General features: G+C 46.2%; 1 protein-coding gene across 2 annotated transcripts in view; it reads right to left on the minus strand.

Annotated features, from left to right (window-relative positions):
- The window catches only part of PRKCG (protein kinase C gamma), an 881135-nt gene that overhangs the window by 317459 nt on the left and 536965 nt on the right, over positions 1–26711 (minus strand). For both annotated transcript variants that reach the window (XM_073656297.1, XM_073656296.1), the window contains exon 4: positions 24933–25044. In XM_073656297.1, coding sequence (XP_073512398.1) covers positions 24933–25044 — 112 coding nt within the window. The remainder of the gene's footprint in view (positions 1–24932; positions 25045–26711) is intronic.

A 26711-nucleotide genomic window follows, 5' to 3' on the forward strand; every position in this document is an offset into this window, starting at 1 on the left:
TAAGTAAAGAAAAACGAGTGGCCATCATTACTTTAAGAAATGAAGTTCAGTCAGTCCGAAAAATTGGGAAAACTTTAAAAGTGTCCCAAGTGCAGTTGCAAAAACCATCAAGCGCTACAAAGAAACTGGTTAACATGAGGACTGCCCCAGGAAAGGAAGACCGAGAGTCACCTCTGCTTCTGAGGATAAGTTTATCTGAGTCACCAGCCTCAGAAATCGCAGGTTAACAGCAGCTCAGATTAGAGACCAGGTCAATGCCACACAGAGTTCTAGCAGCAGACACATCTCTACAACAACTGTTAAGAGGAGACTTTGTGCAGCAGGCCTTCATGGTAAAATAGCTGCTAGGAAACCACTGCTAAGGACAGACAGCAAGCAGAAGAGACTTGTTTGGGCTAAAGAACACAAGGAATGGACATTAGACCAGTGGAAATCTGTGCTTTGGTCTGATGAGTCCAAATTTGAGATCTTTGGTTCCAACCAATGTGTCTTTGTGCGACGCAGAAAAGGTGAACGGATGGACTCTACATGCCTGGTTCCCACCGTGATGCATGGAGGAAGAGGTGTGATGGTGTGTGGGTGCTTTGCTGGTGACACTGTTGGGGATTTATTCAAAATTGAAGGCATACTGAACCAGCATGGCTACCACAGCATCTTGCAGCAGCATGCTATTCCATCCGGTTTGCGTTTAGTTGGACCATCATTTATTTTTCAACAGGACAATGACCCCAAACACACCTCCAGGCTGTGTAAGGGCTATTTGACCAAGAAGGAGAGTGATGGGGTGCTACGCCAGATGACCTGGCCTCCACAGTCACCAGACCTCAACCCAATCGAGATGGTTTGGGGTGAGCTGGATGGCAGATTGAAGGCAAAAGGGCCAACAAGTGCTAAGCATCTCTGGGAACTCCTTCAAGATTGTTGGAAGACCATTTCCGGTGACTACCTCTTGAAGCTCATCAAGAGAATGCCAAGAGTGTGTAAAGCTGTCATCAAAGCAAAAGGTGGCTACTTTGAAGAACCTAGAATATAAGACATATTTTCAGTTGTTTCACACTTTTTTGTTAAGTATATAATTCCACATGTGTTAATTCATAGTTTTGATGCCTTCAGTGTGAATGTACAATTTTCATAGTCATGAAAATACAGAAAAATCTTTAAATGAGAATGTGTGTCCAAACTTTTGGTCTGTACTGTATATACAGAGGCATAACTCATTATAAAGCCCCAATTCACATGTCTGTTTTTCGTGTGTGTTCAACCATTTTTTTTATTGACTTTTAGGATTGCTATCCCAATAAGTGGCACTAGTATTCTAGTCCTCTTCCTCTATGAAGAAGATATTTACATATCTAAATTACAAAAGGAGCATCACATAGCCTATAAGTCTCCTTATGCTGACTTGGCACACTCCACAAGGAGAAACATAAACCCTTTCAGACACCTCTCACCCAGCTAAATAAGACCTACTGCTTAACACTGATGAAGGGCAAACACCCCAAAGCATGTGTCTGAAAATGGAGGTTTCGGTTTGAATTTTTATCCTAAGTCATGTGGCTTGGCTTGCGACAGGTTCAACATTGACTTCGAGGATTTCTGCCCAAAATAGGCTGCACGAGTTCTTCCTCTCTGAAGAGGAAGTTGCATATTTAACTTCCCAAAGGAGCTTTGAAAGGCCTAAAAGTCTCCTTACGCTGGCATGTCCTTCTCCACAAGGAGAAACGTTCTGCTTTTGACTTTCTATCAGAGGCCTCTCACTCAGCCAAATTATACCTCCTGCTTTGCACTAAATCGTTAAAGCTATGTAAATAAAAAGTTATTAATAATAAAATAGTTATCATTAAACTTCACCAGCATGGCCTAAAAGGCAGGTGCTTGGGACAGCCCAGGGGAAAAGATTGCCTGCCATAATAGTCTCCACTATAAAGAGATGGTGCATTAAAAAAGTCCCTTGATAGCTGCTATAAGTACAATATCCAAAGGTAATTAAGAAAACGTAAAAAATGGATGCTGATGACAAAGTTTTCATTGTACATTAGAATGAAAAAAATTAACTTGCTAAAACAACTTTAGCAATGTGATTGAGAGCTCTGGTTTAAGATTATTGCTGCATAATCCTGTACTGTAACAACACGAACTACATAAAAAATACATTTTGAATGCAAAGTAGTACTCTGTATATTTATGTGAAGATAGCATTTTCTATTTTCAAGTGTGCTGTAATTTTACAGTTCGACAGAACAAAATACACACTGCAACAAGGTGGGGACATATGGAAAATTTTGCAAATGGGCTAAAAAAACAAGAGATTTTATATATATTTCTTTGTGGACCAGGTGTAAAACCTAAAGTTTAATCTTCTTTTCAGGTGACTTTTTCTTATGTGTATGTACATAAGAAATGACACTATTTTTGGTCATTATCTGTCTTACATCCTGCATTTTTCACGTTTTCTCCTCTGCCGGCTCCTTTTCTAAGTTTCAGTTGTCTCTGAGCTACTGGATGAAGACTAGCTGCTATGATGTCTCCTATACACAGTACACACAGACATGAGTGATTTCTGGTCTCCTGTCTCTGTGTAATAAATGTTCAGATGCAGCAGCATGGAGGACATTATACACTCGGACTATGCAGAGAAGCTGTGAATCCAGCTCTGGAGTGAGAGAGATCACCTCCAAGCAGCAGTATTGCTCTGTGTGTGTCTGTGCCTCTGCCTTGTCTCCTATTGTGTTTCTCCCTTCTCCCATTCCCCTCTCTGTAGACTTTAATAGGCAGTTATAATCTGATCCCTCATTGTAAAGTCAATCTACTGTATCTAGTTCTGACCAAGATAAATTTCAGCAGATTTTCACAGTTAATGATGAGGCGGGAAGGGGGCGCGGTGGCTCATAAGTGAAGAAGGAATCCTATTGCTCTGATAAGATATACATTGTATTACCAAAATGTCTTGTATACATGCAAAGTATACAGTATATCAATGCATCAATATAACAGCATTTCAGAACATAGAACAAGGTGATGATACGATTGCAAGTTCAAGTCCCCTAAAGGGACTAAAAAATAAAAGTAAAAAAAAAAAAGTTTAAAGATAAAATCTAATCACCCTTATTTTCCTCATTAAAAATGGTACAATAATTAAAAAATAGCATCTTTGCAATTTCCATGTATGTAAAAGTCTGAACTATCAAAATATAACATTAACTAACCAAAACAGTCAATGCTGAAAGAAAAGTTTAAATTACAGGATTGCAATTTCTCAATCACTCCGCTTCCCTAAAAAAAAATGTAACCCAGAATTGTATACATTTTGGTGCCAACAATTCTGTCCAGACCATTTTTGACATTTTGTGTGAAATTATGTCCAATTTGCCTTTTTCGTCTCTGTTTTTTCGTGATGTTCCAATACACACAAAGGAAATAATCATGTGTATAACAAAACATGTGTAATTGCAATAATTTTCTGGGAGAAAGATTTCATTTTCTGGATCAATTTCAAGGGTGGACAAAACTTTTGGCCAAGACCGTATAATCAATTTCAGGATATAAGTAATGCTATAAATCAAATCATTGCAAGAAATAATGCAAAAGATATTTACAGTCCTTAGAAATTGCTGGTATGAGTGCAGGCAGTGAAGTGGCGACATTTGTTTTCCATAATATCACTCCTTATTATGATTACGTGGAGAGTTCTAAGGAGATGTAACACACGTACTTTAGATGCAGTGGCACAGGAACACAGAGCAGCCAGTACAGGGTTAATAAACAAGGGGGATTTACTGTAACAGGGTCAATCTTCACGCAGGGAGTAACAGGGGAAATATGGGGACAACAAGGGAAGTAGCAAGTAATATGCTCTAACTGAAAATCCACAGTTGGGCTAGATGTAGCAGAGTCGACACGGTTGTAATCAGCAGTTTTTTCACTTAGCTGACTCTTGCTCCTCACAAGGCAGTTGCCGGCTGGTGCCGGTGTTGCTTTCTTCCGGCTTCCCCACCTAAACAATGCTCCGTCTTCTGGCAGCAGTGGGCGGTCTCCGGTTTGACCCGCTGAACCACTAGTCCATAACAGTTCACCTCACTTGCTTGGCTCCAGGGATCCTGCATCTCTTCTCCCTCTAATCGGGCTTGACTCCCACTGTCAACTGCCGCTTTTCCCGCGCAAAAAACTCCTTTTCCACCCTCTTCCTAGACACGAGCTCAGCTCCCCAGTCACCTGACTCCTCATCTCTCTCTGTGGACACACCCCCAGCTTCTCGGTCACCTGACTCCTGTCTCGCAGTCTGTCTTTCCCCTGCAACAAGAGACACAGCGCCGGCAGTTCTGGATCCCTTGTTTTGAAAGTACTTACACCCAGGTCTTCCCCCTTACACTCCCGCTCTCCTTTAACTCGCCATTCCACGGGCGAGAGTTCCTTCACCAAACGTTCACATTCTTGGACTTTCTGGACGATACGTTACCGTATAAATTGATCTTGTCCACAACGGTGAGGAGGCACTCCTGCTGTTGTCCATTCTGACCGGCGTAACTCAGTTTGACTGATGGGGGGTGCAAGGACACTTGGATTCCCAATCTCCGCCTGCCCGGTGGCTTTAACCGATGGTGTTTCCTCGCCGCCCGCACTGGGGACTGCAGGTAATCGAGTGCTGGGGCTCGGAGGTAGAATCAACAATTCTTCTTCATCCACATGGTGGCTTGGGGCAACTGTGACAGGACCCTCTCTAGAAGCAGGTGATTATTCTTCATCCTCGTCATCTTTACACAGACATGGCCGCAGCATACTACAATGAACCACTCTGGTAGGGGCTCCTTCAGCCCCCTCAGGCTGAACTTCAGAAATAGGTCCTTCAGCTCCAAACCTGCACTTCACTCGGTGCAGGGTCTGTTCCCACTACCTACTCAATTTGCCTTGGGGCCGCCAGTCTCGAACCAACACCCGCTCACTGGGCCTCAGAGCTGTCCCTCGAAGAGGCAATGTCTCATGATGCTTGAGCTCCCGAAACTTTTGTTGTACCTGTAACATGTTGACATGTCTTTCTAGTATTGAGCTCACATTTATGACAGTGTAAATTTCTCCTGCAATGACTTAGTCCGGCCATTAGGGGTCAGCAAGAAAGAAGTAAAGAGAAAGCCCAGGGATCTGTAAAAAGCCCGGGAAAGAGAGATCCAGGAAGCTCTCTGAGAAGGCGACATGCGTCTGAATGCTGAGTGACGTTGGAGAGCTTGTACGGACTGCAGCCAGACGGTGCGTCCAAGAAGAAGCTGTGACTTGTGAGTAACTGAGATATGTGACCTGTCACCAACTGTGTAGTCAGTTAGGGAAAGCTAGTTAGTGATTCCAGTAGTGCTGAGAACTGCCTGGTGTATATCACTGCTGATGGACTGGTCAGGCTTGATCCAGAGATTGTGAAGGATCTGGTACACTAAGACTCTGTTCACGTGGATACTACAAAGGAGCCCTGTTGTGAACTACACTTTGAGACTGAGATTGATTCTAATTCCTTCTTACACCTGAACGTGCTGGAGAGCTTGGTGAGAAGAAGAAGCTGATCAAACCCTGTGGCCGAAGATCAGGTCTAATTAAAGGTTTAGTTTGTTAACTGTTTGCATATGTATTAAGTCTGAGAGATTTCTATTTGCTCTTGTAAGAAGAGAAACTGTACACTGTATAGGTAATGCGTTGGTTAAATATATGAGTGTTCTCTAAGGGGAAAAACAAGGGTACCCAGATCTTATTGTATTAGTGTGGGAGGGGGGTGTAAGGTTATATTCCTGGGAGGACCACGTGCCACGTCCACGGTAACATCCTGGGTAGGCCCTGTACTGAATAAGGGTGGGTGCGGCATAGCCCAGGAGTAGTTTGGCTCATTCACGCAAGATTGGCACTTGGGATCTCTCGGGCTGCATAACTTGTATTTTGTGTTAGTGGCTGTTGTGGCCCATATTTTGTAGAATTGTTTAACCCTGTCAATTTTTGTGACCAGTATAAAGAAAGTTATTTGCCACTATACAAGGTCGGAGTCATTCATAGCACATTCGACCGGCGTTCCGGTCGATACATCTTGGCGTAGTCGGCAGGATACGGTGCTCGCCATGAATGGTGACAGTAGCGTGGAAGGTGCTGCCGCGTTGGCTGTAGTACTCCACCCCCCTACTCCCCTGGTGTCACCTATGCCGAAATACAGGAAGAGGCGGTAGCACGGACTTTGGAAGTGAAGCCTGCTTTGCAGTGGAGTAGCCTGAAAGTGGCTAACACAAGAGAGCCAAGACCAGACCCTGTTCAGGCACAGTTGGCTGCCTTGCAGAAAACCGTAGAAAACCTGACGGAACAGGTACAACAGATGCAAGTTCGGGGGGCGCCTCCGATATGCTCAGCCTTGACGAACCCCTCTATTCCCCTTTATGGTCAACCCCCTATACCTCAGGAAGGACGCCGACTGCTCCTAGACCTGAGGCATCCGGAGGTAGGGCAAGAAGACCAGTTCAATGTTGGCGATGCCGAGAACTGGGGCATATGCAGCGGTACTACCCGAGGAGTCTGCCAGCTGAAGTCCTGCCATCGGTAAAAGAGAGGCCCTCGCTGTAGTTGGGCATACGGCGAGGCAGGAACGAAAATCAGCGCCCAATGTCTGTTCCGAGGATCTGATTGCAGAGAGTCCCACGTTGGATGTGCAGTTTGCAGGAGAGAAGGTGGCGTGCTTGGTGGATACCGGATCGGAGGTGATGACCATGCCGATGGAATTTTTCAAGATGCACTTCGAAGAGACTGTCAAAACGGAGTCGGGACACCTGCTAAGGTTGAAGGCCGCTAATAATGAAGAAATTCCAGTCACAGGCATCGCTTGGATGAGAGTACAGCTGTGCGGCCAGGAGTTAAGAACCAAAGGAGTTGTGCTTGTGAAGACTCAGGCGAGGCCGAATCTCCCGGTGGTTCTGGGAATGAATATCCTGAGAGAACTGGACTCCCTTTTGTTTGAGCGCGATGGTCCGAGATACTGGAAATGAGCGACACCCCACAAAGCCACTCAGAGAGCCCTGCAACAGGTGGTCCGTTCATGCGGCATTCAAAAGAGTTTGGCTGAAGGAAGCGCAGTGGGAGCGGTGTATGTCCCACGCGGGTCTGCCGTTGTAATCGCTTCGGGTCAAGAGAAGCTTGTGTTGATGCCGGTAGGGACGCACAGGAAAATGAATGGTGTGGAGGTGATTCTGGAACTGTTGGGACGGTCAGAAGATACGGATAGCCCGATGATAGCCCGAACATTGGCCATTGTGCAAGATTGAAGTGTACCAGTGAGATGTCTGAATCTGCAGAATCATGAGGTGACTCTGGCAGTGGGCACGAAGCTGGCTGATGTGTATGTGTGTGTTGAAGGAGTCATCCCCAAAAGCCAGTTCACACTGAGGGCAGACCGCCGGAACGCCTCTACCTTGTCGATGCAGACGACAGCTGAAGAATCCCCCACGCCTGAGTGGAATGGCAGAAGGATTATGGAAATCATGGGAGTGGATGAGTCCCAGTTGACTCCCGAACAGGCTCGCAGACTGGAGGCTGTGCTGTGGGAATATCAGGCTGCCTTCTCCAGGGGAGATGAAGACTTTGGTTGCACCAAGGCTGTGGAGCACGAGATACCCACGGGAAACACCCCCCAAATTCGGGAGAAATATCGCCAGATCCCACCGAGTCTTATTAGGAGGTCAAAGGAATGCTGGCGCAGATGCTGGATAATGGGGTGATCCGGCCGAGTCAAAGTTCTTGGGCCGCACCGGTCGTGCTGGTCCGGAAAAAGGATGGGACCATACGGTTTTGTGTTGATTACCGTAAGCTGAATGCGCACACAGTACGTGACTCCTACCCTTTGCCCGGATCGAGGAATCCCTGTCTGCCCTGGGAAAGGCAAAGTACTTCTCCACTTCTCCACTCTTGACCTGGCCAGCGGCTACTGGCAGGTGCCTGTGGCAGCTCTAGATCGGCAGAAGACAGCATTCATCTTGCCAGTGGGACTGTACGAATTTAATCAAATGTCCTTCGGACTGACCAATGCTCCAGGAACATTTCAGCGGTTAATGGAATACTGCTTGGGCGATTACAATTTCGAGTAAGTGTTGATCTATTTGGATGATGTAATTATATTTGGAGATTCGTTCGACTACAACCTGAAGAAGCTCCGGCAAGTGTTGCACCGACTGAGAGACAATGGACTTAAGATCAAGCCAAAGAAATGTCACTTGTTCCAGACACAGATCGAGTATCTGGGGCATGTAGTGTCTGCTGAGGGTGTGCGACCAGCACCGAGTAAAATTGAGGCCATTCAGGGGTGGCCCCGTCCCAAGACCGTGAGAGAAGTACGAGCGTTCCTTGGTTTAGCTGGGTACTACCGTCGGTTTGTGAAGGACTTTGCTGAGGTGGCTGAACCACTGAATGAGTTGTTGACAGGGACGGCACAGGGGCCCAAGAATCAGCCAATTCGGTTGACTGACCGACAGCAACAGGCATTTGATCGGGTCAGGGCCGCCCTTGTACAGGCACCTTTATTGGCGCATGCTCGCTTTGACCAACTGTTCACCCTGTACACGGATGGAAGTCTCCATGGTCTGGGAGCTGTGTTAGCCCAAGAACAAGATGGGCGTGAGAGGGTCATCGCGTATGCTAGCCGGTCTCTATGGGACACTGAGCGAAATCCGGACAATTACAGCTCGTTTAATCTGGAGATGTTGGCCCTGGTGTGGGCCATAATTGTGAAGTTTGCAGAGTATCTGGCTGGTTCTGAGATTCTCGTGATGACGGACAATAATCCGCTTGCCCACTTGGAAAACGCTAAGCTTGGAGCCCTGGAGCAGAGATGGGTAGCTCGGATGTCCATGTTTAATTACCGGATTCGGTTCTGTTCGGGTAAAGAGAACTTCAATGCTGACGCATTATCATGAGTGACCCGAGGTGCACCCGAGCATGGAGTGGATGAAGACCTCGAGGATACTGAGATCCCCGATTTGAGGCGATTGACTGTGTTCGTGGACGTGGCACGTTCAAGTGGGGTGGTGACATGGGTCGCCACGTTGCTGGGCAAGACTCGTCAAGAGTGGGCTGAGTTACAGGACGCAGACTCCGAACTGTCACGAGTAAAGAAATGGCTGAGTCAAAAGTCCTGGCCCGATGGGAGAGCAAGAGGCCGGCTGGGTGCCGAAGGACAAAAGCTGCTAAGGCAGTGGGATCGATTGGTCATAGCGGAGGGGATACTGTATCGCTGGATCTACATAGCAGCGGAGCTGGGGTACAGTTGGCAGGTAGTAAATCCAGCTTCAGTGGCTCCGGACATTGCCCAGGAAGCTCATACGCGGGGTGCACATTTCGGGCCTGAGAAGACTTATCGTTGGCTGCACCGGTATGTGTACATGCCTGGCTTAGAAGAAGTTGTGAGAGAGGTGTGTGGTAGGTGCCGGGCATGTGAGCTGAATAAGTCCCCAGAGCAGAGGGCTCCTGTCCAGACAATGGTGACGTCTGCCCCACTGGAAGTGCTAATGGTGGATTATTTGTCAATTGGGTACGCCAGAAGTGGTCATCAGTCATGTCTGGTCATGACTGATCACTTTACTAAGTTTGCCGTCGCTGTCCCCACCAAGGATCAGACTGCTAAGTCTGCAGTGGAGGCAATTTGTAAGCATTTCATCCAGGTTTATGGGTGTCCTCAAAGGATACATTCAGATCAAGGTGCTTGCTTCCAAGGTCAGCTCATAATGGAATTGCTACAAGTCTATGGGATTCAGCAATCCCGGACAACGTCCTACCATCCGCAGGGAAATGGGGCCTGTGAACGGCTCAACCGAACCTTGCTCCTGATGCTGAGAATGCTTGAACAGAGGCAGAAGGAGCGATGGACTGAGTTCCTCCCAGAACTTATGTGGGCCTATAACAATCGGGTCCATAGCACCATAGGATTCACTCCGTACGCGATGATGTTCGGTCGGCCTGGGCGAGAGATTGAAGAACTTAGTCTCACTGTACCCGATGAACCAGAATATCGTACAGCCAGTGAGTGGGTCCAGGATCATCGCCGAAGGTTGCGTGAAATCCACCGGATAGTAAAAGACCGTGTGCAGGATCATCCTCACCGAGATTGGGGGCCGGTGCACCAAGATGAGTTCCGGGTGGGTGATAAGGTGCTAGTGCGAGTCACGCGTCCAGGAAGGAAGCTGAGAGACAGGTGGGAGGAAACGCCCTACACAGTAGTGGAAAGGGCATTCCCAGGGGGAAGTGTGTACACAGTGGTTCCTGAAGGGTGCATTGGACCCTGTCGCACAATGCACTGGAACTGGCTAAAGAGATGTATGTCCGACACACCTGCCTGTCACCCTGAGTCACCTGCGCCACCTACGGCAGTTGCACCGAGCAATGTTAAATGTGACTGTTGGGATGACTTCGGGGTGAGACCATCAGACATGCAGAGTCCGATAGCGCAAGTTCCAGGTGTTCCAGACACCGCCCCTGATGTTACTGTTCCACTAGATGCGGTGGACCCTCCATCGAGCTCGGCAGGTACTGGTTTGCGGAGATCAGAGAGGAGCACAGCTGGTGTTCCCCCGATACAATATAATCCTGAGGAGTGTGTGTTACATATGAGTGGTATGAAACCATTTGTCGGGATGCCAAATTGTAAGTGGCGTGGAGTGTAACATGTTGACATGTCTTTCTAGTAATGAGCTCATATTTATGACAGTGTAAATTTCTCCTGCAATGACTTAGTCCGGCCATTAGGGGTCAGCAAAAAAGAAGTAAAGAGAAAGCCCAGGGATCTGTAAAAAGCCCGGGAAAGAGAGATCCAGGAAGCTCTCTGAGAAGGCGACATGCGTCTGAATGCTGAGTGACGGTGGAGAGCTTGTACGGACTGCAGCCAGACGGTGTGTCCAAGAAGAAGCTGTGACTTGTGAGTAACTGAGATATGTGACCTGTCACCAACTGTGTAGTCAGTTAGGGAAAGCTAGTTAGTGATTCCAGTAGTGCTGAGAACTGCCTGGTGTATATCACTGCTGATGGACTGATCAGTCTTGATCCAGAGATTGTGAAGGATCTGGTACACAAAGACTCTGTGCACGTGGATACTACAAAGGAGCCCTGTTGTGAACTACACTTTGAGACTGAGATTGATTCTAATTCCTGTTTACACCTGGATGAGCTGGAGAGCTTGGTAAGAAGGAGAAGCTGATCAAACCTTGTGGCCGGAGATCAGGTCTAATTAAAGGTTTAGTTTGTTAACTGTTTGCATATGTATTAAGATTGAGAGATTTCTCTTTGCTCTTGTAAGAAGAGAAACTGTACACTGTATAGGTAACGCGTTGGTTAAATATATATGAGTGTTCTCTAAGGGGAAAACAAGGGTACCCAGATCCCATTGTATTAGTGTGGGAGGGGGGTGTAAGGTTATATTCCTGGGAGGACCACGTGCCATGTCCGCGGTAACATCCTGGGTAGGCCCTGTACTGAATAAGCGTGGGTGCGGCAAAGCCCAGGGGTAGTTTGGCTCATTCCCGCGAGATTGGCACTTGAGCTCTCTCAGGCTGCATAACTTGTATTTTGTGTTAGTGGCTGTTGTGGCCCATATTTTGTAGAATTGTTTAACCCTGTCAATTTTTGTGACCAGTATAAAGAAAGTTATTTGCCACTATACAAGGTCGGAGTCATTCATAGCAGCGCCGTATTCCTAATACACATTCGACCGGCGTTCCTGTCGTTACATACCAACCGTCGGAGGGTCTGCAGTTGATGCCGGTATTCTCGGACCCAGGAAGACAACCCCGTCCGTGGGTAGTCCTCCTCGGGGTCCAGCTCTAACTCGGTAATTTCTCGCCCCTTTTGCTAGAACAGTAAGGTATAAGGAGTGAACCCCATCGTACTATTCACTCGGTTGTTGTAGACCCACACCAGCTCGGCTACAAACTCAGGCCATCGCACTTTCCGATCTTCCTCCAATGTGCGGAGCATTTGAATCAGTGTCCGATTAAAGCGTTCACAGGCCCCATTTCCTTGAGGGTGATAAGGAGTAATCCTGTACAACCGATGCAGCTCTTCCATCACCCGGCCCTGGAAGCAGGCGCCTTGATCGGAATGGATCCTCTTTGGGCAGCCGTACACCCAAATGAAGTCTCGGCAGATGGCCTCCGCAGCTGATTCGGCGGTCTGATCTCTAGTCAGGGTCACCACCATAAACTTTGTGAAGTGGTCTGTCATTACCAGCCAATGTTCATACCCGAGATATGCCGGTCAACAGTCAAATAGTCGATCATCAGCACCTCCAAGGGGGCAGAAGTCACAATGGCATGTATGGGGACCCGCTGCTCCGGGGGCTTAACCAGCTCACAGCTCCGGCATCTTCGACAAGTGTCTTCTATTGTTGCTCGCAGTCGGGGGTGATACACCAACCTCTGCAACCACTGAAACGTCTTCTCTGGTCCGAAGTGAGCCCCTCATTCATGAGCCTCTTTAGCCACTACTCTGGCCAACTTCTCTGGGATCACCACTTGCCAGGTGGTCCCGAACTCTGGCAGTAGCTGTACTTGTCGGCACATCAGCCTGTCTCTCCCATTGTCCCAGCATTTTCAGCACTCCCGGGGACAGGGTACTCCTCTCCTCTCGACTGGGGACCTGCCTCAAAGCCACCCATTGACCTAATTGAGCAACTTCTTTGTCAGTCTGTTGAAGTCGGACCCAGTCATCTCTTGGCCGCCCTAGCACTTGTTCTTCCAAAGTCTCTCCGATCTGTCCCTGCGCCGCGACCAGTGGTCCCACGAAACTTCGGAAGCTAGGGATCTCATCTGCCTCAAAATCTTCATCGCGGTCATGATCAGGCCATTCATATGTCACTCTGGAGAGGGCGTCGGCGTGAATATTCTCTGCCTTAGACCCGTAGGCGATTTTATACCGGTACCTGGCCATGCGGGCCACCCACCGCTGCTCCAGGGCCCCCAACTTCACATTCTCCAGGTGAGCCAACGGGTTGTTATCTGTTCTCACCAGTACTTTGGACCCGGACAAATACTCTGCAAACTTCTCGGTCATTGCCCAAACCAGAGCCAGCAACTCTAATTTGAAAGTGCTATAATTATCTGGGTTCCTCTCGGAGTCGTGAAGGGAGCGACTGTCGTACGCAATCACGCGCTCTTTCTCCTCCTGTACTTGGGATAACATGGCTCCCAGACCATGTAGGCGCCCATCAGTGTGGAGTATGAATGGTTGGGAGAAATCCGCATAGGCAAGTATTGGGGCCTCGGTCAGGGCCATTTTTAGGGCACAGAAGGCCTCTTCCTGGCTGCTTTCCCACCGAATTGCCAGATTCTTGGAGCCCGCCGGCACTCCCTTAAGTAGCTCCAGCAATGGGTTGGCTATGCGGATGAAGTTCTTCACGAATCTTCGGTAGTACCCGGCAAGTCCCAGAAAGGCCCGAACATCCTTCACTGTCTTCGGGGTAGGCCACTCCTGTACGGCGGCCACCTTTTCCCGGGTGGGCCAGACTCCTTCACCGGACACAGTATGACCGAGATATTCTATCTGTTTGCGGAGCAGGTGGCACTTCTGGGGCTTCACCTTTAGACCATGACTCTGCAGGCAGCTCAGTACTTGCTCCAATCACTGGAGGTGTTCCTCGAAGGTGGCGGCATAGACAATTATGTCGTCAAGATATATCAGTGTCGCCTCAAAGTTCAAATCGCCCAGGCACCTCTCCATCAGACGCTGGAAGGTTCCGGGGGCATTAGTCAGGTTGAAGGGCATCCGATTGAACTCGAACAGTCCCATGGGAAATATGAACGCCGTCTTCGCACGGTCATGTTTGGCCATGGGCACCTGCCAGTACCCACTGGCCAGATCCAAGGAGGAAAAGTATCTTGCCTTCCCTAAGGCTGACAGAGACTGTTTGATTCGGGGTAGTGGGTAAGAGTCTCATACTGTACAGGCATTCAGTCGTCTATAGTCCACACAGAAAAGCAGGGTCCCATCTTTCTTCCGGACCAGGACAATCGGGGCAGCCCACAGACTCTGACTCTCCCGTATTACACCATTTTGTAACATATGGGCTAGCATCTCCTTAACTTCTTTATACATCTGGGGTGGTATCTGCCGGTATCTCTCCCGCACTGGGACAGCGCTCCCTGTGGGAATCTCGTGGGTAAAATCATCCTCATGGCGAGCAAAGACTTTCTGGTACCGCTCCAGTACCTCCTCAACCTGCTGCACCTGTCGAGGTGAAAGTCCCGTCAATTCAGCCCGCATTCGCTCTAGGATTCTTTGTCCACCCTTTGCACCAGCAAGGTGGGATTCCGGCGACACGGTGACCGCCAGACTCCAGGGGTCTCCTCCTACAGCGGACAGCTGTACCGCATCAGGTCGCACCAACTTTTCTGGCATTCCCAGAATCTGGGCTATTTCCGCCCTGGGAGGGAGTGTGAGATCACCTTCGCCCAGATTAACGCACCGCACTATAACATTGCCACCCTGGACGGTGGCCAGTGTTCGAACCACTAGGAGTCCGGGGGGTACTTTGTCCATCGATGTTGGTTCTGCCTGTACTTCGACCCCCTCAAGAGGTGTGCTGGCCCGTGCGGGTAACGTGAATACAGTTTGTCCTGGCGGTAAGGTGAGCACCGTAGCTGCTGGTACTATTACTTTCCCCAGGACCTTCCCTTCACTCGATGTCTCCTGAGCCTGGGTGGCTCGGATTAATTGTTGAAAAATCCTCCTTTGAGGGGTTCGTGGGTCCCACTGGTCTAGAGGAATCTCCTTCGGCTGACTAATCAGGATTTGCCCAATCTCTTTCAGCACATTCATTCCGAGGGTCACCGGGGGTCCACTTCTGGTTCCCCCTGCGACCAAGACGACCCCTTTTTTTCCCACATCTTTTCCACACACTCAGATCTTCATCCACACCACCCCTGCGACCGGGATGGGTAATTGATTAGCTGCCATAAGTCTAATTACTGGTCCCCATTCAGGCCGTGCTATCTTTGGAAATCGCTGTTGAAAGTAGGCTTCTGTCATCGTAGTCACCTGGGATCCCATGTCAATCAGGCAGTGAACAGCCCGACTGCTCATTTCGGCCCAGACAGTCAGGCTGGTGGAAACTAGGTCCTTGGGACTTCCTCTTTTTCTTTCCCCTTTCTTAGGCTCCGGGCTGTGTCCCCCAAACATGTAGCTCGCTAGTTTAACGCCTGCCACGACAGGGGCCGCCCTCGGCTAGCACAGCCCCTGGCGTAATGTCCTGTGCCTCCACACTTCCAGCAGGTCGTGTCTCTGTCTGTGTAGGGCTGCCTCACTTCTCTATGGAACTCTCCTGCGGGGCGGGGTCTGAATTCAATTCTTTCCCTAACAGGGGCAATCGATCTGGGTATCTTTGCTGTCGGTGCAGGGGTCTTCTTGAGCCTGGACCATTCACCCCGCATCTCCTGTATCTCCTTTCACATCTCTCGAGCCCATTCCGGTTCAGTTGCAAGTGGGGTGGGTACCTCGTTACTCCGGACCATCCCTGCCAGGGCCATCACCCCAATCTCCTGCTCTCTCACACGTGCCTCCGCCCGCACTTCTAGAAAAGTCATACGTAGGTTAGCGCGCAGGCGCTCCCGCAAGGCCTGCTTCAGCTGCACATCCCTGAGGCCTGCCACAAATAGGTCCCTTAAGATCACGTCAGGGGGGCCCATTCCTAAATTCCCCATGTCGTCTTTTCTAGAGATATAGGCATGTGTAGCACCCTGAGGATTTCGGCTGCTACAGGGGTATTGCACCTCAACCCAGAGGTGTGATATTCCACTCCCGGGTAAGGATGGAGTGTGGAACTGAGCTAGTAGGCTGCATGCACTACACACATCCCATTTCCGGGGAACAGACCGATGGTACTCCCACTAGAGAAATGTGCAGGTACGACAGTGTCTGTTCCTGGCTGGAGTGGGAGGGGGGTGGAACATCCCAGTAGTGTAGGGGCAGATAGGGGGAGCAGCCTGGGTAAAGTTAGGAGCTCATTGGGTGCTGGTCACCTGAGCTCACACATAGAGGGAGTATATAAGGTGGGAACCATCTTAGATCAGGGTCAGTCTGTGAGACGTCAGTCAGACAGTCTGTCTGAGAGCCTGAGAAGCAGAGCAGAGGAGAAGAGAGAGAGACCCAGAGGCGCAGAGGGGACCCCAAGAGCCCATAAGAGAGCTAATAGGGTGAAGGGTCGGCAACAGGGTACCGGATCCCAAGCTGGCAGAGGCTACAGCACACCTTAGCCAGGAATCGGAGGTCGTGGGCAGGATCTGCCACGACCACCCACTAAATCCACCCGGAAGGCAGACCAAGAATAGGGTCAGGGAGCCCAGAGGAGGCTTGACCAACAAGAGGCCCGAGGGAGCCGGACTTAGGTGGATCCCTGGTGGGAACGGCCAGAAGAAGGGAGAGACAGAAAGGAGCTCAGGACCACACTCCGGAGTTGCCTGGGAGTTGACCGAGTCCAGGACCTGGTGGACGCAGCACGGCTTGGGTGGTCACTGCTGTACACAGTGACCCGAGGAACACCAGTAAGTAAAACCCTGGAACTGCATTTTATGCCTCTGAGTCTCCTTGCTGCACCTTCACAACCACCATCCTCCACGGCTGACCCCCTGAGGCTATACCCCTCCCGTTGGGGGTTATACTACCTGAGCTGCACATACATCACCAGCCTCAGCGGACCCTGCTGCAGCGGCGGCCGTACTGACCGCAATTCAACGGGTGGCGTAGTCGACACAAAAGAACATCTAGAAACATCATAAGGACTGCCACACACTGAGCTTGACACCCTGGGCACGGACCGGGTCACAGCCACTCGGAGACTACAACCCCCATCTGATCCGGCTCCGGGTATCCCCAACAACACTGGCCCAGGGGGCGCGTCACATGCACCCTCTGTAATGCATTAACATATTGCGTCACAGTCTCCCCCTCCTGCTGCACTTGGTGAAACAGACATATCCTCAGCTCTCCTACATTGGTGGGATCCCCATGAATCTCTTCCAATATCCACACCACTTTTTCTACAGTATCTTGGTCATGGGGAGGGCGGTACATCACAGAGTGCCGGACCTCACCGTCCAGGGTCAGTAAGGCTATTTCGGCTTGCATAGCTGGGGTCATCGGATGCATACGCAACATACTCCTAACTCTCTCTCTCAACCCAGTCCCACAGCATCATATTGTCCCCGGTGAACTTTGGGAGATTGCTGAGCATGGCCCCCAGGGGCAAGCTAGATCTAGGGGCTCCCAGGATGGACTGATCTGCAGTGTCTGTGTCTAAAGACTGCATCCTGCCGACTACGCCAAATGTAACACAGGTACTTTAGATGCAGTGACACAGAAACACAGAGCAGCCAGTACAGGGTTAATAAAGAAGGGGGATTTACTGTAACAGGGTCAATCTCCACGCATGGAGTAACAGGCGAAATATGGGGACAACAATGGAAGTAGCAGGTAATATGCTATAACTGACAATCCACAGTTGGGCTAGATGTAGCAGAGTCGACATGGTTGTAATCAGCAGTTTTTTCACTTAGCTGACTCTTGCTCCTCACAAGGCAGTTGCCGGCTGGTGCCGGTGTTGCTTTCTTCCAGCTTCCCCGCCTAAACAATGCTCCGTCTTCTGGCAGCAGCGGGCAGTCTCCGGTTTGACCCGCTGAGCCACTAGTCCATAACAGTTCACCTCACTTGCTCGGCTCCAGGGATCCTGCGTCTCTTCTCCCTCTAATTGGGCTTGACTCTCACTGACCACTGCCACTTTTCCCGTGCAAAAAAAAATCCTTTTCCACCCTCTTCCTAGACACAAGCTCAGCTCCCCGGTCACCTGACTCCTCAGCTCTCTCTCTGGACACACCCCCAGCTTCCCAGTCACCTGACTCCTGTCTCGCAGTCTGTCTTCCCCCTGCAACAAGAGGCTCGGCCCTGGCAGTCCAGGATCCCTTGTTTTGAAAGTACTTACACCCCGGTATTCCCCCTTACAGAGACTTGGAGGAGTCCTAAGAACGTAGAGATTTTAATGGATAACAATCGCGTAACGTCACTTCTGGTCATAAGGGAGAACACGTGGACCAGCAATCTGATTGGTAAGAGAACATATACGGTATCAGTAGTGAAATAAACCCCAAAACATGTAGAAACTGATTTTATTTATTTCTATGTATGTTTCATTGGGGGTTTTTTGCTGCAAAGTGAAGTAGAAAATTAAATGCTATGCCCATATGTCTGCAATAAAGACTACATTCTCAAGTTTCAGGATAAAAGACACATACCAAAGCTGGGAAACGATCTTTAAGCAAAAAATCTGTATGTGCAAGGGGAGTTTGTGCAGTGATCATAATGATATCCATATGTTGAACATGAAAGAGTCAGGAACTGTGCACACATTATGCAGCTAATAGTATCAATATGTATTCTCAAAGTATCTAATTGGGAAAAGATCTGATACAAGTCTAAGGCTATGTGCCCACGATGCAGAAATGCTCCGGATTTTTTCCTGAGCGTTTCTGCATCTCCCTGGCAGAAAAAACGCATGCGGATTGTACATGCGGATTGTACATGCGGATTGTACATGCGGATTGTACATGCGTTTTTCCTGCCAGGGACATGCGGATATGAAGCGTTCTTCACATGCATTTCCGCATGCGGGTTGTCAAGTGCTTTCCAAGCAATTTTAGCATCACTTGGAAAGTGCTTGACAACTTGGTCACACTATATACAGTACAGACCAAAAGTTTGGACACACCTTGTCATTTAAAGATTTTTCTGTATTTTCATGACTATGAAAATTGTACATTCACACTGAAGGCATCAAAACTATGAATTATCACATGTGGAATTATATACTTAACAAAAAAGTGTGAAACAACTGAAAATATGTCTTATATTCTAGGTTCTTCAAAGTAGCCACCTTTTGCTTTGATGACTGCTTTGCACACTCTTGGCATTCTCTTGATGAGCTTCAAGAGGTAGTCACCGGAAATGGTTTTCACTTCACAGGTGTGCCCTGTCAGGTTTAATAAGTGGGATTTCTTGCCTTATAAATGGGGTTGGGACCATCTGTTGTGTTGTGCAGAAGTCAGGTGGATACATAGCTGATAGTCCTACTGAATATACTGTTAGAATTTGTATTATGGCAAGAAAAAAGCAGCTAAGTAAAGAAAAATGAGTGGCCATCATTACTTTAAGAAATGAAGGTGAATCAGTCCGAAAAATTGGGCAAACTTTGAAAGTGTGAAGTGAAAACCATTTCCGGTGACTACCTCTTGAAGCTCATCAAGAGAATGCCAAGAGTGTGCAAAGCAGTCATCAAAGCAAAAGGTGGCTACTTTGAAGAACCTAGAATATAAGACATATTTTCAGTTGTTTCACACTTTTTTGTTAAGTATATAATTCCACATGTGTTAATTCATAGTTTTGATGCCTTCAGTGTGAATTTACAATTTTCATAGTCATGAAAATACAGAAAAATCTTTAAATGAGAAGGTGTGTCCAAACTTTTGGTCTGTACTGTATGTGGTTGGGTGTAGGTGCTCTGTATATACATGCTTGTGTGCTATGTGTGTATACATACAAGTGTGCTATGTTGTGTATATACATGCGAGTGTGCTATGTTTATGTATTCATGTGTGTGTGCTATGTGTGTATACATTTATGTGTGCTATGTGTGTGTTTAGATGTGTGAGTGCTATATGTGTGTATACATGTGTGTGCTATGTTTATGTATACATGTGTGTGCTATGTATGTAAACATTCATGTTTGCTAAGTGTGTGTACATATGTGTGTGTGCTATGTTGTGTGTATACATGCATGTGTGCTATGTGTCTTTATACATATGTGTGTGTACATATGTGTGTGTGCTATGGTGTGTGTATAAATGCATGTGTGCTATGTGTGTTTATACATACTGTATGAGTGTGTAACATTCAATGTGTTTATCACATATGGTGTGTATGACCGATCACAGCATGATTGCGCAGGAAAAGCTGTAATATCAGCATCTCCTGCTGGATCAGTGTCGGAAGTCAGCACTGCCAGTGGCTGAGCTCCGGCACTAAACAGCCAGTAGCGGTGTCAGTGCCGCCCCTGGCTGTTAACCCCCTGAGTGCTGCGATCAAGCGAGATCGCAGCATTCAGGAGGCAGACAGAGGGTTGGGAGCTCCCTCTGCCTTCAGATTGGCGCCCCCGCAACGTCATCACGGGGGCCCGACCATTGCTATGGTGACCTGGGGACACCAAGCTACGGAAAGCTTCTGAGACCATGCTCACAGCATGCTCTCAGAAGTATTCTGCACAGGTATAATGTACTGCAATGCTAGTAGAAATAGTGAAAAAAGTGAAAGTGTCATAGAGGGACTAAGTATAAAAATTTAAAAAAGTAAAAAAAAAATTGTAAAAATCTTAAAAAAAAATGTTAAAAAATAATAAAATATATTACACTAATAAATACAGTTTTTTATGTGAAAAAATAAAACTTACCAAAAAAGTGCACATATTTGCTATCGCCGCGTCCGGATCGACCTGATCTATAAATGTGGCACACTAGTTAACCCCTTCAGTGAACAGTGTAAAAAAAAACATGGGAAACTATGCATTTGCATCATACCACTACAAAAAAGTGGAATAAAACGCGATCAAAAAGACGGATGTAAATAAAAATGGTACCAATGAAAACATTATCTGTCCCGCAAAAATCAAGCTGCCATACAGCTCCATCAGCCGAAAAGTAAAAAAAAGTATAGCTCTCAGAATAAAGCAATGCAAAGATAATTACTTTTTCTATAAAAGCTTTTATTATGTAAAAGCACAAAAGCATAAAAAAAATTACATAAATGAGAAACCGCTATAATCGTACTGACCCAAAGAATAAAGCTGCCTTATCAATTTTACCACACGTGGAACAGTATTAAAAAAAAAAGAAAATAAAAACAATTCCAGAATTGCTGGTTTTTATTTATTCTGCCTCCCAAAAATCGGAATAGAACGCGATCAAAAAGTGTCACGTGCCCAAAAATGGTGCCAATAAAAGTCGTTCCACAAAAAAAAAGCCCTCACATGACTCTGTCGAGCGAAACATGGAAAAATTAGAGCTCTCAAAATATGGCGATGCAAAAACTGTTTTTTGCAAAAAATAATGTTTTTTAGTGTTTGACAGCTGTCAGTCATAAAAAAGATATGAATCTGGTATCGCTGTAATCTCACCGACCCAAAGAATAAAGTCGCCTAATCACTTATACAGCACGAGGAACGGCATAAAAAAATAAATAAAACCAATTCTTCACCTGCTGCTGATTTGTTCATTCTGCCTCCCAAAAGATCACAGTAAGGCTCTGCTCACATTTATCCTGCGCTGAGCACTTACACTGGGGTTTCCATATAAACCTCTGAAATACGTGATTCACACGAAACCTCGAGCAGAAGATTCCCTGTAATGAGGCATATGGAGGCACCGTGGACACCATCTGACCTATGATCCTGCGGTGTCCATCTTTTTAGGCGTAGATAAAAGCACAGTCAGCCACAGTTTTGTGAACCTCTGAAAAGGACAACGATGAACAGAGGCCAGAGGGAGTCCAGAGTAACTCTGCTGCCTCATCTCATTATAGTGAATGGATCCCTTGGAGGTTTCATCTGAATCACGTCATTCGGAGATTTAGATGGAAACCCCAAAATAAGTGCTCAGCGTAGAGCGCAGGATAAATGTGGTCCAAAATGTTATGTAAAATGTTCCCAATAAAAGCTTCACATAAAAAGCCCCCACTCAGGTCTGTCATGTGTTAATGGAAATATAGGGGGCTTCTACATTACGGGTAGTACAAAGGCTCTGGAAAAGTAAAATGGCTCCTCGTCCCCTCAAAAGAAATTCAGCAAATTCTGCACTCCCAAATCCAAGCCCCCCTCCCTTCTGAGCCCCACAGTGTGTCTAAACCATATTTAGCATCCACATCTTTGGCCGGGGTATGATTTCCAAAATGGGGTCACTTGAGGGGGGATTCTGCTCTTCTAGCACTTAGGGGCTCTGTATATGGAGTCCAGAAACTATTCTAGGACAATCTGTGCTGCAGCAGGCAAATAGCGCTCTGTCCCTCCCGAGTCTCATCATGTGGCTAAGCAGTACTGTACAACCACATGTGAGGTATTGCCACGTTCAGCAGAAATTGTGACACATTTTGGTGCCATTTTTTTAACCAATTTCCCCATGTGAAAATGTAAAATCTGGGGCTAAAACAAAATATTTGTGGTAAAAAAAATTTATTTTTTTTTTTCACTGCCCAATGGTATAAAATTCTGTGACATATCTGTGGTGTCAATATGATCACTGCACCCCTAGATGAGTTCATTGAGAGGTGTAGTTTGTAAAATGGGGTAACTTATGGGGGATTCTGCTGCTTTGGCACCTCAGGGGCTCTGCCAATGTGACATGGCACCCTCAAACCATTCCAGCCTAATTTGAACTTCAATATGGTGCTTTTTCCCTTCTGAGCTTTGCACTGTGCCTCAAAAGTAGTTTTTGACTACACATTGTGTATTGGCGTACTCAGGAGAAATTGCAAAACAAATTTTGAGGTCCATTTTCTCGTTACCTTTGTGAAAATAAAAAAATTGGAACTAAAAGATAATTTTTGTGGAAAAAAAAATAGATTTCTTATTTTCACAGCTCTATGTTATAAACTTCTGTGAAGTACCTGGGGGTTCAAGGTGTTCACCACACATCTAAATATGTTCCTTGAGGGGTCTAGCTTCCAAAATGGGGTCACTTGTGGTATGTTTCAACAGTTTAGCATCCGCTCTCGATTGCAGCCAATTTTGCATTCAAAAAGTCAAACGGTGGTCCTTGCCATCCGAGCCCTGCCATGCCCCCAAACAGTGGTTTTCCCTCACATATGGGGTATTGGCGTACTCAGGAGAAATTGTGCAACAAATTTTCTCCTGATACCCTTGTGAAAATAAAAAAACAATAGGACTAAAGTAACATTTTTATGAAAAAAATGTAAATGTTCATTTTTTCCTTCCACATTGCTTCAGTTCCTGTGAAGCACCTGAAGGGTTAAAAAACTTCTTGAATGTGGTTTTGAGCACCTTGAGGGGTGCAGTTTTTAGAATGGTGTCACTTTTGGGTATTTTCTGTCATATAGACCCTTCAAAGTCACTTCAAATGTGATGTGGTCCCTAAAAAAATGGTTTTCAAAATTTTGTTGGAAAAATGAGAAATCGCTGGTCAACTTTTAACCCTTATAACTTCCAAACAAAAAAAAATTATGTTTCAAAAATTGTGCTGATATAAAGTACAATGTGTCATGAAAAAACAATCTCAGAATCAGCGGGATCCGTTGAAGCGCTTCAGAGCTATTACCTCATAAAGTAACAATTGGCCTCGTCATTAACCTACAAAGTGGCTCGATCCTTAAGGGGATAAACCATCTCACAGGAAGTGTGTGCACTGATCTGGGAAGCTTCTCCCAGCCATTTCTATGGCAGCTTGTTGTGAGGAGATTAATCACCTATCTTTCATACGCATACATTGACCAGTAGATTGCAGCAAAGTATAATGCACATTTATGAATCCTCAGTGTGCGCACATGCAATGTATTATACATCTCGTACCTCACAGTGTCCAGAGTAGTTCTATATGAAAATTGCATCTTCAGAGGGGAAGAGGACTAGAACGCTAGGGCCACCTATTGGAAGTAGTAATCCTAAAAGTCAATATCGACCCTTTAACAAGTCTTGCCACATGAGTCAGGATAAAAGCCAAGCCAGAATCTGATTTTACAGACATGATCTTTCAGGGTGCTGCCCCTCATCAGTGCAAAGTGTGAGCTCTGGCACACTAGAACACATCTACTGCCACAGATGTAGACTGGGTACTGGGATACCACAGATTGATCTATTAGTGATTGTTCTTCGCCAGCCTGGCTAAAGAAGTCGGTAAACAAGCGCCGAACAACTTCAATATTGTCAATCATGCTCACTTAACGGTATGAACTCAGTGCATGTAAATGTGACCGAAATGTTTGAGTGTAATGGTGCAATATGTTATTATTTAGGATTATATACACATGACAACAGTGGAGAGGGGAAAATGTATTTGCAGTTTCAGGGAGGGCAAAGAAAATAGACTATAGAAAACACATGAAAATAAGTTCAGGATAGAAGCTGTGCTAATATATGAGCTAATGAATACAGCAGCATTCTGGATACACATAGCCCATATATGCAACCTAGAAAAATCAAGCAATAACTGCATATCAGAGGTTTTTAAAAATGAATAAAGGAAATACGACTGAAAACTGAAACTTAGTGACATTTTATGAACTTAAAGTTATCATCAAAATATGTCAAACAATATTTTCACGACAAAGGTATCAATATTATTTTAGTTTTAGGAGAGAGGAGTTAAAATAATTAATCCTATTCTAGAGAAAGAGGTTCACGTGGACCCTGCCTGATTTTTCCTCCATAGTCAGTCGAAACATGTATCTTGATAAGGAGTTTTGGAAGATTACGTTAGTTTTCATGGCACCATAGACAACAGTAAAGTAAAATTGTCTCATACCCAAGTCCTATAACCCAGGAGTTATCAAATAATATCATATTTCTGGTGGTGACACAAGAGGAAAAATTAAAAAAAAAACTGATAACTTTGGTTCTTACTAGCCAGGAATCACAAGATCTACTAAATCTACAAGATCTAAGAGTAGATATAAATGCTATGCATGATGAAGAATGTACAAAATATATCATAATACTGAATAAGTATAGACTAGCCTAAAGAAGGATTGAGGAAAGGAAGTGAGGTGGAGGGGTAATGAGACGGGATTTATAGAAGTGTATATATGTATGTTTATGGAATAAAAATTATCTGATTAAAAAGTTAAAATATCAATAAAGTATTTATTAAAAAAATTAATTATTAACAAATAGTACTTACAAGCACATTTCATTCCCTGGTGAACCAGCCCATAAAGAAGGGAACCGCAGTGATCACAGAAGGTTGGGCTGCTGTAACTGTGGACCTTGAACTTGTGTCGACTACGAGGATCCTGTAAGTAAAGCAGATGCCAAACAATAAGATCATATTACCATAGGACTGTCATATAGTGCCATCTTACTGAAGAAGATATCATCATTATCAAGCCATTAGGGAAACCAAAGGCAATGTCATCAAATTACCAATCTGTAAGTTATAGCATCATTCGAATCTACTATGTGACCCTTTCCTCTTCATCGAATCTTTACAAATGTGCACATACAATTGTCCCATATAAGCACCTTAAACTCGAAAGGAGAAAGTCAAGTCAGGCTGTGGATAAACTTTTTGTAATATGAAGATCGAAGGAGAAAATATAAAATGTTGCTCTGAATCCAATGCTCACCCTAAGGCTAATTTCACACATCCATTTTTTACGGTCCAACTATATATCCACAGTCTCATTGGCAGCAGACCCACGGCTAGTACATGCATTGCAGTATATGGATGTATGAAAGCAGGGTTTTATTGATTAGCGTTTGCCTAAATAAAAATAAACAGGAACATTGTAAAGTCAAAAAATAATTAAAAGGTCATTAAGGCAAGTTAGAAGATATCATATGTGGGGGGCCAATAAACTAAAACTATGTAAGGGCCATAGAATTTAATAATGTGGTCCCACTCATCAGAATTTTCAGACGTATCCTTCACTTGTAAATGAATTACTGGTGATGAGTGAGCGTGCTCATCACTGCTTGGTACTCGCCCGAGCATCTCACTGCTTGACCTGTTCGGAGCTCGTCGAGTATTTCCGGGTTGCTCGGGTGGGAACTCGGGTCCCCTCCCCGCAAGTTTGGCACTCTTTAGAGAGCCAATTAACAAGCAGGGATTGCTTGCCACTCACTGTAATGCCGTAGCCATGTTGGTTGTGGGCATTACACTGATTGGCGGGCTGCACAGCGTCATCAGGTCTATATCAGACCTGGCACCGCCAAGCTCGTCACAGTCACTCCGGAAACAGGCAGAGTAGGGAGAGCTGCTGCTGAGTGAGGGAGAGAATTGCTCGTTTATTAGTTAGGTATAGGTATCCCACAACATATATATATATACAGTGCCTACAAGTAGTATTCAACCACCTGCAGATTTAGCTGGTTTGATAAGATGCAAATAAGTTAGAGCCTTCAAACTGCAAACGAGAGTAGGTTTTATGAACAGAAGCATAAATCTTACAAACCAAAAAGTTATGTTGCTCAGTTGAATTTTATTAAATTTTAAACATAAAAGTGTGGGTCAATTATTATACAACCCCTATGTTTAATATATTGTGGAATAACCCTTGTTTGCAATTACAGCTAATAATCGTCTTTTATAAGACCTGATCAGGCCGGCACAGGTCTGTGGAGTTATCTTGGCCCACTCCTCCATGCAGATCTTCTCCAAGTTATCTAGGTTCTTTGGGTGTCTCATGTGGACTTTATTCTTGAGCTCCTTCCACAAGTTTTCAATTGGGTTAAGGTCAGGAGACTGACTAGGCCACTCCAACACCTTGACTTTTTCCCTCTTGAACCAGGCCTTGGTTTTCTTGGCTGTGTGCTTTGGGTCGTTGTCTTGTTGGAAGATGAAATTACGACCCATCTTAAAATCCTTGATGGAGGAGCGGAGGTTCTTGGCCAAAATCTTCAGGAAGGCCGTGCTATCCATCTTCCCATGGATGCGGACCAGATGGCCAGGCCCCTTGGC

Source organism: Phyllobates terribilis, unplaced genomic scaffold (assembly GCF_046119375.1).
Source record: "Phyllobates terribilis strain yellow unplaced genomic scaffold, ASM4611937v1 Scaffold_12__6_contigs__length_324123572, whole genome shotgun sequence".
Taxonomy (NCBI): Eukaryota; Metazoa; Chordata; class Amphibia; order Anura; family Dendrobatidae; genus Phyllobates; species Phyllobates terribilis.